Source organism: Mesoplodon mirus (assembly GCF_964341445.2).
Source record: "Mesoplodon mirus genome assembly, chromosome: 1".
Classification (NCBI taxonomy): Eukaryota; Metazoa; Chordata; class Mammalia; order Artiodactyla; family Ziphiidae; genus Mesoplodon; species Mesoplodon mirus.
Window position 1 is genome coordinate 665,220 of NC_138976.1, and position 13,743 is coordinate 678,962.

The 13,743-nt window shown below is 57.1% G+C and overlaps 1 protein-coding gene across 4 annotated transcripts in view; it reads left to right on the plus strand.

The window, feature by feature from the left end:
* The window catches only part of EXD3 (exonuclease 3'-5' domain containing 3), a 78,229-nt gene that overhangs the window by 37,898 nt on the left and 26,588 nt on the right, over positions 1-13,743 (plus strand). For 3 of the 4 annotated variants that reach the window (XM_082628001.1, XM_082628002.1, XM_082628004.1), the window contains exons 8-15: positions 3,375-3,472; positions 9,955-10,028; positions 10,134-10,172; positions 11,667-11,833; positions 12,226-12,349; positions 12,626-12,836; positions 12,951-13,060; positions 13,577-13,739. In XM_082628001.1, the coding sequence (XP_082484127.1) occupies positions 3,375-3,472; positions 9,955-10,028; positions 10,134-10,172; positions 11,667-11,833; positions 12,226-12,349; positions 12,626-12,836; positions 12,951-13,060; positions 13,577-13,739 (986 nt within the window). Of the gene's footprint in view, positions 1-3,374; positions 3,473-9,954; positions 10,029-10,133; positions 10,173-10,203; positions 11,155-11,666; positions 11,834-12,225; positions 12,350-12,625; positions 12,837-12,950; positions 13,061-13,576; positions 13,740-13,743 lie in introns of those variants that run through there. The other variant, XM_082628003.1, reaches the window with a different exon arrangement.

Below are 13,743 nucleotides of genomic sequence, written 5' to 3' on the forward strand. Positions count from 1 at the left end.
AGTGTGTGTGGTGTGTGTCACCACACAGGGAACCTCCATGCTCTGCTCAGCTTTGCTGTGAACCTAAAACTGCCCTAAAAAGAGTAAGATCTATTTTTTCAGAAGTGAATACACCATGATCTAGTGGGATTTATTTAAGGAACGCGAGGTTGGTAAACATTTAAAATTCCATCGTCATTCACCCTGTCAACAGATTAGATAGCAAAACTATGTAAGCATCTCAACGTATATAAAAATTGTAAAATTCAAACCTTATTTATGATAAAAACTCTCAGCAAACTACAAATATAAGGACACTTCCTTCATCTGATAAAGGATAGTACTGAAAATAAAAAAAAAACTACAGCAAGCGTCATTTTCTCTTAAGTTTTCTTAAAGTATGGTTACTATATAATGAACTCTGTGTTCAGAGTTTGTAATTTTGTAACTTTTGATGTATGTATGTGTCCACGAAACCATCACCACAATCCAGGTGCTGAGCACAACTCCCGCCCCCCCACCCCCACCCCGCCATCCCCTGAGGACCGCTGATCTGCTTTGTGTTACTGTAGATCCCTTTTCATTTTCTAGTACATTATGTAAGTGGAGTTATGTCGTATGGCTTCTGTCCCCCAGCACAATTATTCTGAGATTCATCCACATTATTTCATTTCTTAGTGCTGAGTGATGTTGCCATGTGTAGGTGCACCATGCTTTGCTTATCCATTCACTTCATCGATGGATATTTGGGTGTTTCCAGGTTTTGTCTGTTACACACCGCTGCTGTGAACATTCGTGCGCAAGGCTTTGCGTGGACGTGTGCCTTCATTTCTCTTGGGTGAACACCCTGGAGTGTGATGCCTGGGTCATGTGATACGTGTGGATTAATTTTTTGAGAAACCGTCAAACTGTTTTCCAGGGCGGCTGCACGTTTCCCATTCCCTCCAGCAGCAGGCGAGAATCGCCAGCCCCACATCCTCGCTGGCCCACGGCCTGGTCAGCCTGTAACGTCTGCGGTTCTAATGGGTGTGCAGTGGTATCTTTCTGTGCTTTTGATTTGCAGTCCCTACTGACTAAGGATGTAAAGTGTATTTTCATTTGCCTATTTGCCATCTGTGTGTCTTCTTTGGTGAATTAGCTGCTCCATCTTTTACACTTTAAAAAAATATATTTTATTTATTTATTTAATTTGGTTGCACCGGTCTTATTTGTGGCAGGCGGGCTCCTTAGTTGTGGCATGCAAACTCTTAGTTGCAGCATGCATGTGGGATCTAGTTCCCTGACCAGGAATCGAACCCAGGCCCCCTGCATTGGGAGCTCGCAGTTTAACCACTGCACCACCAGGGAAGTCCCTACACATTTTTTAATTAGGTTGACTGTTTTCATTACTGAGTTTTGAGAGATTTAGAAGTATAATCTGGGTTAAAGGCCCTTATCAGACATGTTATTTGCAGACGTTTCACCCTGTGGTGCATCTTCTCATTCTTTTAATGATCTTTCAAAGAACAAAAGTTCTTAATTTGTTGAAGTCCAGTTTATAAATTAAAAAAGACTTTGCATCATGCTTTTAGTATCCTAGCTAAGAAATCTTTGCCTAACTCAAGGGCACAAACATTTTCTCCTGTTTACTTCTAGAAGCTTTATAATTTTAGGTTTTACATTTCGATCTATGGCCCATTTTTGGATAATTTTCATATGGGGTGCTAGGTGTGGATTGAAGTTCTTTTTTTTTTAACAGCTGCTGTCTGATTGTTCCAGCAGCATTTGTTGTAAACGACTGTCCTTTCCCACAGAGCTGCCTCTGGGCCTCTGTCTGGTGTCCAGATATGTGTGGGTCTCTCTGTTCTCTTCTACTGCTCTGTTCGTGGCACATGTTTTGACTGCCGTAGCCGTATGGTAAGTCCTGAGTCAGACAGGGTTAGCCCTCCAATGCTGTTCTTCTATGTCAAAGTTGTTTTTAATTATTCTGGACCCTTTGCATTTGTATATGAATTTTAGAATCAGTTTGACAATTTCTATCCCCCCAAAAAGCCCCCTGAGCAGGGGAACACAGCCAGGGCTCTGAGACCCCTGGCCAGCCTATCTGGAGCTTAGAGGAGGCAGAAAAGCACTTAAAAACAAACACGAAAGCTGTAATTGAGGCCTGTAGAGAGTTTGTGTGTCTGAAATAAACACCAGAGCTATACAGAGGGCGCCTTTGGAATACAGAACAGACTTGTCAGTTAAAGACGTGATGGCAGAATGAAAGTCTCAATAAAAGGTTTGGAAGATAAACTTGAAGATATCTTCCCAATGTCATACAAAGTAAATTAACAAAGAAGGAAAAGCAGAGAGGAAGTTTTTTTTTTTTAAATGGCAGATTCTGTCAAGAAGACCTAACATCCAAATAATGGGAATTCCAGAAAGAAAGAAGGGAAAACATGGAGGAATTCACTCCAGACCCAGTCCTCGGTGGATGGAGAGAGACCCACACTGAGGACCAGGACCCTAAACCCTCAGAAAGAGCAGGAGTCAGACAGGTTCCAGGAGCAGTGCCGGCGCAGGCTTCAGCCCAGCCAGACGCAGTCCAGTGTGAGGCCTAGAGCACCATCTCCAGGTCCACGCCTCGCCCTTGGGAGGCGCCTGCAGAGCCGCTCTGCCCTGGCCTAGGGACAGGAGAGGCGCAGGGCCACCGGGACGGCGATGGACAGGGGCCTGGGAGCAGCCAGCGGCGGGGAGAGGGGCGCAGGGTGATGTGGGGTCTGTCCGCAGGACAGGAGGCTAAGGAAGCAATCAGACCAGCAAGGATTAACCCGCAGAGAAGAGGAGGCTGTGGCTAGGCCGCCAGTCATATTTGCACCGTCATGATATCATAGAAGCCGCTTGTGCCCAATTAACTGGAACCGTGGATGCTGTTGTTTGGGGTGAGACATCATACACAACACCTGGAACTGAATCATTGAGAGGCCACAGTACAAGGTGGTTCTTGGAAACATGGGGTAAATGTAGACCACCTCAGAATTGTCGTGCGGGTGACTGGCGGCAGGAGGGGCGTGCTGACGTGCTGCCTTTCTCTGAGCCTTGTAAGAAGACTTGGCTTTTGAACTGTGCACGTGTATGACATTGATGAAAGGTAAAATCTTTTTTTTTTTTGCGGTATGCGGGCCTCTCACCACTGTGGCCTCTCCCGTTGCGGAGCACAGGCTCCGGACGCGCAGGCTCAGCGGCCATGGCTCACAGGCCCAGCCGCTCCGCGGCATGTGGGATCTTCCCGGACCGGGGCACGAACCCGTGTCCCCTGCATCGGCAGGCGGACTCTCAACCACTGCGCCACCAGGGAAGCCCAAGGTAAAACCTTGAGATGCGTTAACCGAGAGAAAGCGGTGCTGGGCACGAGCCGTGTCTCTCTCCTGCAGAAGGTACCCGCAGACGACCTTGAGGCTGGAGAGGCTGAGCCCCAGAGCACTGGGTCGGCAGGTCCTGCGACTGCTGGAGCAGCATGGCCTGGACCCTGGTGAGTGGGGCCCCCACACCCTGCGCTGGGGCGGGTGCCAGGCTGGTGCCGCCGGGGGTTCAGGCGGACCAGGGTCTCCCGACCCCCAGCTCCCTTCCCGTCTCCTCCCTGCTTCCCCTCAGCATCTGCCCACCTGGGGTGCCCCTGGGAGTCTGGGTCCCATGGGTGAGGACCACCGAGGCCGCGCCTACACCGTGCTCCCTGCCCCCTCCCCCTTGGTGATCACGGGCACCCTCTCAGAGGAGCAGTCTCACTGACAGTGTTTTATAGCTTCACTTTATGAGACTGTGGAAATTCTTCTCACTTCCTGGCCCATGAGAGTGTTGATCAGGAATGGATGTGGAATTTTATCAAATACTCTTTTTGCACCTGTCGGGCTGATGCTATGCTTTTCCCCCTTTGGTCTGTCCATGGGGTGGATTAGGTTGATTGACTATATAACAATAAATGAATCTTGGATCCCTGCCATGGCCCCGTCTCTGCCGGGTTGTGTTGCTACTTACGTAGACTGCTAGGTCTCGTTTGCCAACTGAAGCTGGATGTAGGCTTCGCCTTCCTGAAATGTCTGTTTCTGGCTTTGTGTACAAGGTTAAGCTGGCCTCTGAACAGGCAGTGGATGAAGGCCTGTCCTTTCTTTAAACTGAGGGTGTTTGTCTAAGATTGGAATTCTTTCTTCCTGAGAAGTTGAGGGGAAATGGCCTGTGAACCTGGATTGCTTTTCATTGTGGAAACATGACTACTGATTCATCAGCTGTGGGGTTTTTTTTTCAGGGAGTTTGTCTATGTCACTTTCAGTTCCGAATGTACTGTCATAAGGTATTCCTAGGACTCCTTTTTTATGGCTGAGTAATGTTCCGTTTTATATTTACACCTCAGCTTCTTTGTCCACTCATCTGTCGATGACACAGGTTATTTCCGTGTCTGGGCTGTTGTGGATAATGCTGCAGTGAATGTAGGGGTGCAGGTGTCTCTTTGAGAGAGTGATTTCATAGCCTTTGAATACATACACAGAAGTGGAATTGCTGGATCGTATGGTAGTTCCATTTTTAATTTTTTTTTTTTTTTTTTTTTTTGTGGTACACGGGCCTCTCACTGTTGTGGCCTCTCCCATTGCGGAGCACAGGCTCCGGACGCGCAGGCTCAGCAGCTATGGCTCACGGGCCTAGACGCTCCGCGGCATGTGGGATCTTCCCGGACCGGGGCACGAACCCGTGTCCCCTGCATCGGCAGGCGGACTCTCAACCACTGCGCCACCAGGGAAGCCCCCATTTTTAATTTTTTGAGGAACCTCTACAGTGTTTTCCAAAGTGGCTGCAATGATTTACATTCCCACCAACAATGTACTAAGGTTCCCTTTTCTCCACACCCTCGCCAGCATTTGTTATTTGTTGGTTTTTGGATGATGACCATTCTGACAGGTGTGAGGTGATGTCTCATTGTGGTTTTGATTCGCATTTCCCTGATTAGTGATGTTGAGCATCTTTTCATGTGCCTGTTGGCCATCTGTGTGTCTTCTTTGGGAAAATATCTCTTCAGTTCCCCTGTCTTTTTTTTTTTTTTTTTTTTTTTTTTGCGGTACGTGGGCCTCTCACTGTTGTGGCCTCTCCCGTTGCGGAGTACAGGCTCTGGACGCACAGGCTCAGCAGCCATGGCTCACGCGCCCAGCCACTCCGCGGCATGTGGGATCTTCCCAGACCAGAGCACGAACCCGTGTCCCCTGCATCGGCAGGTGGACTCTCTACCACTGCGCCACCAGGGAAGCCCTCCCCTGCCTATTTTTTAATTCAGATTATTTGGGGGGTTTTGCTACTAAGTTTTATGAGTTCTTTATATATTTTGGATATTAACCCCTTATCTGTACGTGGTTTGGAAACATTTTCTCCTACTCCGAACGTTGCCCTTTCATTTTGTTGATTGTTCCCTTGCTGCGCAGGTTTTGTTTGATGTAGCACATATGTTGATTTTTGCTTTCATTGCCCTCCTTTTGGTTTTTTTGATCCTGTCTGTTGTATGCCCTGCTCAGCCCACTAAACTGAATCTTAAGCCTTCTTTCTTCTTGAATATATTCCCCAAGTTTCAATATGTATTATTTTTATTATTGTCCAGCTCAAGACACTTTAAATTTCTATTATAATTTTTTTCTTTTACCCATGAACTAACTAGAAGTGTGTTTCGTTTCTTTTTTTTTTTTTTTTTTTTTTTTTTTTCTTTTTTTTGCGGTATGCGGGCCTCTCACTGTTGTGGCCTCTCCCGTTGCGGAGCACAGGCTCCGGATGCGCAGGCCCAGCGGCCATGGCTCACGGGCCCAGCCGCTCCGCGGCATATGGGATCCTCCCAGACCGGGGCACGAACCCGTATCCCCTGCATCGGCAGGCGGACTCTCAACCACTGCGCCACCAGGGAGGCCCTCGTTTCTTTTTTTGTTTGTTTTTTTGGTTGTGCTGGCTCCTTAGTTGCTGCATATGGGCTCCTTAGTTGAGGCTCGAGAGCTCCTTAGTTGCGGCATGGCAGACTCCTTAGTTGTGGCATGCAAACTCTTAGTTGTGGCGTGCATGTGGGATCTAGTTCCCTGACCAGAGATTGAACCTGGGCCCCCCTGCATTGGGGATGAGGAGTCTTAACCACTGCACTACCAGGGAAGTCCCTAGAAGTGTTTTTAATTTCTAAGCTATGACAGTTTTGGTTGGTTATCTTTCTGGTGTGGTCTGTTAATCTCATTGTGATCAGGGACCATGCTTGGTATGATGTCAGTCCTTTGGGTTGAAATGTGTTGTTGGGAAGAGATCTAACTTCTCCCCTTTGAAAGTAATCTCTCTTTTTCTCTGGATACCTTTAGACTCTTCCCTTTGTCTTTGGTGTTCTGCAGTTTCACTGTGGGGAGCCTAGTTATAGATTTCTTTTTAATTGTCTTGCTTGGGATTTATTGGGCTTTCGAATCTGTGGATTGGTGTCTTCAATCTGCTCTCGAATTTTTTCAGTCATTACCTCTTTCGGATATTGCCTCCTTCCCCTGTCTTCCCTCTGTTCTCTTCCTGGGACTCTGAATGTATATTGAGTCCCCATATCTTCCATGTGTTTTCTTCCATGTTCCTTTCTTACATACTTTTCTTCCATGTTCCTTTCTTACATACTTTTCATCCCTTTTCTTCCGTGTTGTCTAATCCTGGTAACTGCTTCTGCTGTCTTTTTCACTTTACTAGTTCTCTCTTCATCTGTATCCAATGTACTATGAAATCCATCCACTATTTCTATTTCGATTGTTATGTTTTCAGCCCTAGAATTTATAGTTTGGTTCTTTTTTTCAGATCCGCTGTTTCCCTTTGTATGGCTTCCCGTTGCCTGAAGACATTTCTGATTTTGTTTTTTTCTGTCTCTGCGTGCCGTGCTCCTGGCTGTGTTATGGTCTGTATCTAAACTTAAGCACTGTCTCTGGTCCTTGTCTGGTTTGTCTGCCTTGCAGGCTAACTTTGCACCTGCCAACCTTGAGAAATCATCTGATGAAGCTGCCTGCCCCCAGAAAGGAATTTATATATTTATTTATTTTTGGCTGCGTTGGGTCTTCGTTGCTGCGCGCAGACTTTCCTTAGTTGCAGCAAGCCGGGGCTACTCTTCGTTGCAGTGCGTGGGCTTCTTGCGGTGGCTTCTCTTGTTGCGGAGCACGGGGCTCTAGGTGCACGGGCTTCAGTAGTTGTGGCACGTGGGCTTCAGTAGTTGTGGCACACAGGCTCTAGAGCGCAGGCTCAGTAGTTGTGGCACATGGGCTCAGTAGTTGTGGCGCACAGGCTCAGTAGTTGTGGCACACGGGCTTAGTTGCTCTGTGGCATGTGGGATCTTCCCGGATCAGGGCATAAACCCATGTCCCCTGCATTGGCAGGCGGATTCTTAACCACTGCGCCACCAGGGAAGTCCCCACTGACAGGTTTTGATTCAGCTCCTCTGGAGGCACCACGTGCGCAGAAGGGAGAAGCAGGAGGGGTGGGACCACCCAGGCCAGCGGCGCAGGTGCATCAGGGCCCTGGGAGCCAGGGCCACGGGCTGCACTGGCGGTGGGGGGGGTGGTTGGCACTCCACCTGAGGCACAGGAGCCCACCTCAGAGGCCTGGCTGGGCAGGAAGGAGCCAGCCCCACTCAGGCTGCTGATTAAAACCCAGAGGGTGAGTTTTAGACTCAGGAGCTCTGAGGAAGGTCCCGACAACACAGACCGCTGTGGGGTGCTGGGCTCTGAGGGGCCAGGAAGACTGGAGTGCAGCACCACCGCCCTGCAGCTGGGGACCTGTCCCTGAGCTGAAGCCAAGGGAATGGGCTGGAGGGACCCCCGACCCAGGCACAGGGGCCTCCAGGCTCACCTGCACACCTGCCCTGGGCACCCAGTCAGGGAGCTCTGAGAGCGTTGCCCGGTGGGAACGTGAGGTGGGGACATCCAGGCCCCGGCTGCCAGGGCCTCCCGCTAGGCTGGTGGTGGTTGGTTGAGGCAGGGCCCCGCCCACCCAGGACCAGGACCAGAACCTCGAGGGCTGGGGAAGGAGGTGGGCAGGAGGCCCACAGAGCCAGGCATGGTGGGCGGGCTGTGTGTGGGGCAGCCCACCATCCAGCAGCCCTGTCACACCTTTCTTTGACTTCAGGGGCCACATCATGGCCATGGTGGGCCAGCCCTGGCGCCAGAGCAGCCTTTGGCGGCCTCAGGCTGGCCTTAGCTGCGTGCCTCCCAGGACAGGGCGTGCCCGCCTGGGGAGAGTCCATCCCTCCCCACAGGTCTCGGCCGGGCCCAAGGCTGGAGCAGTTGAGTGCCCGGAGCCTGCGGGACAGGTGGGGCCTTCCCTGCTGATCGTGCGGAAAGGAGGGCAGCGGCAGGTTCTTTCCGTGGGGCCTCAGCCAGCATCCCTGCTGGGGAGATAGGTGCCACCAGGCCCCCTCCCGGGTATATGCGCTGCCAGGCCTCTTCTGTAGCCCCCCAGCTGGCTCCAGGGGCCTGTCCCAGCCAGGAGGCCTCACAGTGCAGGGCTGCCTCTTCTCAGTAGACCTGGCAGTTCCTAATTTCAGACAACACAGGCCAGTGTTTCCAATGTCCTAAAAGCTGACCCCCCCCGAGGGAGGGGCACCAACGCCCCCCATGGTCCTTGCTGGGCATCCACCATTGCGGCGTGAGCCTCCACGTGGACTGACCCCATGCCCTCCTTGGGAGGACAGAGTCAGACACGATGCAGGGTAGGGCCCGCTCACCCCTCAGCCCTGAGCTCCCCCAGCCCGCCCTCCCCAGGCCTGGGTCCCGGTGGAGCCCCCAGTGGCTGGGCAGAGTCAGCAGGGCACGTTTGGGTTGTTTCCAGTTTGCAGCCTCTGGCAAGTGGCTGGGCCTGACCCACCTGCGCCTTTTCCTTTATGTTTGGGTTTGGATGACCCATCAGTGCAGGCTGCGGCCTGAATGCCTTCTGTCGATGTGATACTGTATCCATAGGCTTTTGACAAAGTATCTCATTGGCAAAGTGATGCATAGCATTGTAGAAATGTCAGGAAAGCTGGTGTCTGTCTGTCTCCATCTGAGTGAGCCTGGCTCCTGCAGCAGCTTCGACACCTTTGTCTCTGTCCTGAGCGTCTCTCCTGCCCGGAGTAACTCGTTCATCCGTCCCTCCCTCCCTGCTGCAGTCTCGTCCAGGCTCCCGAGCGGCCTGTGGGGCACGTCCGTGGGTCTGGAGCCCTCTCGTCCTGTGTCCCTGCCTCGGCAGGAAGCGGGAGGGAAGGCTGAGGGGCAGCTGGCAGGCCCCAGCCTCTGGGCAGCCCTGACCTCTGTGTGCTCGGACGGCGTCCTTGTAGCAAGGGTGCTCCTGAGCTGGCTGTGCAGTCCTGGCTGGGGCGGCCGCGCCCCCTCGAGAGCATGGGGTCCTGGCCAGGGTCTGGGGAAGGCCGGGCCCCCACTGGGAGGTGCAGGTGGGCAGGCTCTGTGGTCAGCATCCCCCCCCAGACCACCAGGCTGCAAGGACAGCTGGCCCCAGGAGGGAGGAGCAGCAGCCAAGGGGGTGGACAGTGGGTGAGTGGACAGTGGGTGCCCTTCCCAGGCCCCCTTGGGCTCTGAACAGAATATGAAGGTGAGGCCAACAGGTAAGCATAGTTTGTGAACACATGAGCAAGACCACCCCTTCCTCGAGAAATTCACGTTCTGGGGGGGCCAGGAAGCAAAGGCGCCAGCTGCCTGGAGACAAGGCAGGAAGACCCTGAGAGGTGGGCGTCCGGGAGACCCAAAGGGAGGATGGGCCTGGCAGGTGCGGGCGGAGGGCGCATGGAGGGCTCTGGGGTGCTGCACGGGGGCGGGGCACCCTCCTTCAGGGCTGGGAGGGCCGCTCTGAGGCGGGTGGAATGGAGGCCGCCCGTGGGGCGGGTGGGGGGCAGAGGGGAGGAGGAAGACGGGCAGAGCCGCACGAGCCCCGACCCCTGCCCCATCCCGTACGCACTCCGTCCCAGCCCTGCCCAGAGCCCGCCCTCTCTTTCAGCCCTGTGTCCCAACGTCATCACCCAGCAGCGCCTGGCCGCCCTGCGGTATCTGTGCTACAAGCGGCTGGTAGAGGTGTGTGGACTGGGGCCCAGGGTGGAGAGGGGCTCCGAGCGAGGCCCGCTGTTGTGCTCCTGGGGCTGCCGCTAAGAAGGCTTGCACTGGTGTCCACTTTTGCAGAGAAGCGTATCTCGGGAGAGCTGGGCCGAGCATGTGCAGGTGAGTTCAGAGGGTCCCAGTGCGTGAGGACACGCCCCGCACCGTGGGGCAGGGTCGGAGCGGCCGGGGGTCCAAGACCCTCCTTCACCACTTGTGAACAGAGCTCTCAGGCGCTGGATGAGGAGAGGTTCACGGAGAGGAAGTTCCAGACCATCCTCAGGCGCCCTGCTTGCCATGGCCCTGGGCCCCGAGGCCTGGTGAGCCTGAAGACCCCGAGAAAGAGGCAGGCGCCCCTTGGGGTGATGTGGGGACACGGAGGGCCTAGGGACTGTGACCCCATGAGGGTAGTGGCGTGGACAGTGTCGTCCTGCAGCCTCTGTCCTCAGGCCAGAGCTGGAGTGGGGGTCATCGCAGGTATAGAGCTGTCCCCAGCCCCAGGTGAATCGGCCTGGGAGGAAGGTGGGCTCTTGGGGGTCCCGGGTGCCGTGTGCACAGGAGCTCTGCAGTGGTCAGTGGAATGGGGGGCGGTCCCCTCCCTCCTGCGCGCATGCGCAGGGCCCGGTGCCTGCGCAGCATCCAGTGGAGGGCAGTGCCGAGCCGCCCCCGGAGTGACTGGGCAGGGGGTGGTGAGTCACCGGAGAGGAACGCGGACCCCCAGGCAAGGCCCGGAAGGCCGGTCCCTCCTGGGTGCCAAGGCCGAGCCGTCCGGAAGGGCAGCGGACATCCTGAAGAATGTGAGGGGCTTCCACGTATTGTCCACGTGGGAACCCGCGGCCTGCGGGAAACGGACGGCCTGAGGCTGCTGGGGACAGAGCCGTGTGGGGAGGTGGCCCCGCTGCCGGCCAGCAGGGACTCCTCAGGAGGGTGGGGCCCACAGCGACCTGTGACCTCGCAGACGTGGACACCCCACCCCTGTTGGGACCCCTGTGGGCCACGTGGGCCTCTTGCTCCGTACCGGGCCTTGCCTCCCCAAGGGCACAGTGGGTGCAAGGGTGTTCCGTGGCCTTACCCTCCCCGGCACAGCGGCCACCCAGGGGCAGGGGTGAGGAGGTGCAGAGGGGAGATGCTGGTGGTGAGGGCCGGGGCAGACCATGCTCAGGGAGGCGGTGCTGGTCCCAGGCCGGCGAGCAGAGCCGCGGTGTTGGGCGGGGGCTCGTGCGTGCGGAGAAAGGCCGAGGCAGAGTGGGTAGCAGGACGGGCCGTGGGCTCAGGACAGCGACCCTTCACTCTGACACTTCCAGGCCCCTCAGCACCTTGGTTCAAGCCAGCTCGGTCACCATGGAGCCTCAGTCATAGGAACTGCTGGTCTTCAGAGGACAGCCACCTGCTTATAAAGGGCTCAGGGCCGGGTCTGAGGGGGGAGGTCAGGGCGAGGTCTGAGTCAGGGTCAGGGCCAGGTCTTAGCAGGAAGGTCAGGGCTGGGTCTGGTGGGGGGTTGGGGTCTGAGGGGGGATGCAGGGCCAGTCTAAGGGGCAGATCTGGCTCTGGGGGCTGCCTGGATGGGCCCACCCCCTTGGGGCAGACCAGGCGAGCAGCCCATATCCCGTCCCCCAGGGCCTCGTGGGGCAGGACCAGTGGCTGCAGGAGCAGCTGCTGCAGCTGCTGGCGTCTCACGACGACGCGGCCCTGGTCGCCCAGTGTGCCCTGGACCTCCTGCTACCCGAGGAGCGATTCCCGGCCTCGGTGGCTGCAGAGCTCCGCCAACTCAGGATCCAGGAGAGGTGAGCGTCCCCAGGCTCAGAGGGCCCACAGGAGGACGCCCTTGGGCCCCTGCCCTCGAAAGTGGCCACGAGTCGTACGTGCTGGTGGTTTGGGAATTAGAAGCACGGGAGAGCCGAGCAGGGGCGCAGGCAGAATGCAGACACACAGCAGGAGGCAGGCGGGTCTGCCCCTTGGGTGCTAGCGAGACCCCAGGGCCAGATCCCTCAGCCGGCCAGGTACTCCCAGGGGCCTGAGGACCCGGCCGCCCGCAGTCTGCGAGGGCAGGGGCGTGGGGAGCAGACCGCGTAGACCCCGGCCCACGCGTGGGCCCTGAGCACTCCCCTGCCCCTGGGGCCAGGCCGGGCTGTGGGGGCCCTGGTGGGGGCGGTGCTGCAGCCCTGCTCCTCCCCAGGACGGCCGAGGCCCCCCTGGAGGACGGGAAGGACGATTACTACCAGCTGCCCATCCCCAGGGAGCAGCTCTGCTTCCTGGCCTCGTGGGAGGACCTGGCCAGGCACCAGGACGAGCTCCTGCAGGTGGGTGCCTGACTCCCGTGGGCAGCCGGCTCCGGGGGCTGCTCACCAAGGCCTCCTGAGGCTCTGTCCCCACCGGGCACCCTGGCTTAAGGACTCTGGGCCTGAGTCCTGAGCATCGGTGTGGCGCTCGACCCCTCGTGTGGGCGCTCGCAGGGCCGGTCCAGATCTCCCCACAGAGGCCGCCTCCCCTGGACATCAGCCCTCAGGCGGCCAGGCAGGTTGGCGTGTCCTCCCGGTCTTTGGCTGTGCCGTTCATGCCAGCCCCTCTGTCTGCAGCCCGGCCGGGTGGTCGGCATGGACCTGGAGTGGAGGCCCTCGTTCGGAGCCGGGGGCCGGCCCCGGGCGTCGCTCATGCAGGTGGCCGTGGAGGGCCGTGTGTTCCTGCTGGACCTGCCCCGGCTCTCAAGTCCGGCAGGAGGGCAGGCGCCCCAGGCCTTCTCCCGGCTGGTGTCCCGGCTGCTCGCGGACCCCTCCATCACCAAGCTGGGTGAGCGCAGCCCCCGGCCCCGCGCCGCAGCCCTGCCTGCCCAGGGGAGGGTGTCAGGGTGAGGCCAGGGCCCCTTCCTTGGGTGCCCATCACAGCGACGGCCCCCGCCCACAGGTTACGGGATGGCGGGGGACCTGCGGAGCTTGGGTGCCTCCTGCCCGGCCCTGGCCCAGGCCGAGAAGCAGCTGCAGGGCAGCGTGGACCTGCTTCAGGTGCACAGGCAGGTCAGCGCCGGGGGGATGCTGAGGGCGGGGGGCTCCCTTCCGTGCTGAGCCGCCTGCACGGCGATACCGGGGCAGGGGTCTCACCTCAGGCTGGCGGGGCATCTGTGGGCCGGGACTTGTCCTTGGCCTCTCTGTGCCTTCTGGGCTGGCCCCGGCCCTGCTCCCTGGCCACAGGTCACCAGGGACCCAGGGCACAGGGTCCCCCAGGGAGGGCGTGTCACCACACGTCCCCACGCTTCCCCAGAACCAGCCCGGCTCTGCCTACCACCCCCCAACCCAGGAGCTCTCGGCACACACCCTTGGGGCTTAAGGCGTGGCCTCAGAGCTGACCCGTGGGCAGGTAACCACGGCCCCGAGACCCTGACACAGCCTGCCTTGGCCGCCAGCACTCTCCTCCTGCGGCACCGTCCGCCATGGAGGACGCACAGGGCCCCTCGGGGGGCGGCCAAGGCGCGTGCGGTGGCCATCCTCCCTCTGGGGCGGGCCCCTCACCCCCAAGGGGGTGCTGTCTTGCAGATGCGGGCAGCAGACAGGCCAGCCCCAGGTGTGGACGGGGCCACAGGGCCGCGGGGCCTCAGCCTCCTGGTGCAGCAGGTGCTGGGCAAGCCCCTGGACAAGATGCAGCAGCTTTCCAACTGGGACCGGCGGCCGCTGGACGAGGGGCAGCTGGTCTACGCAGGTGG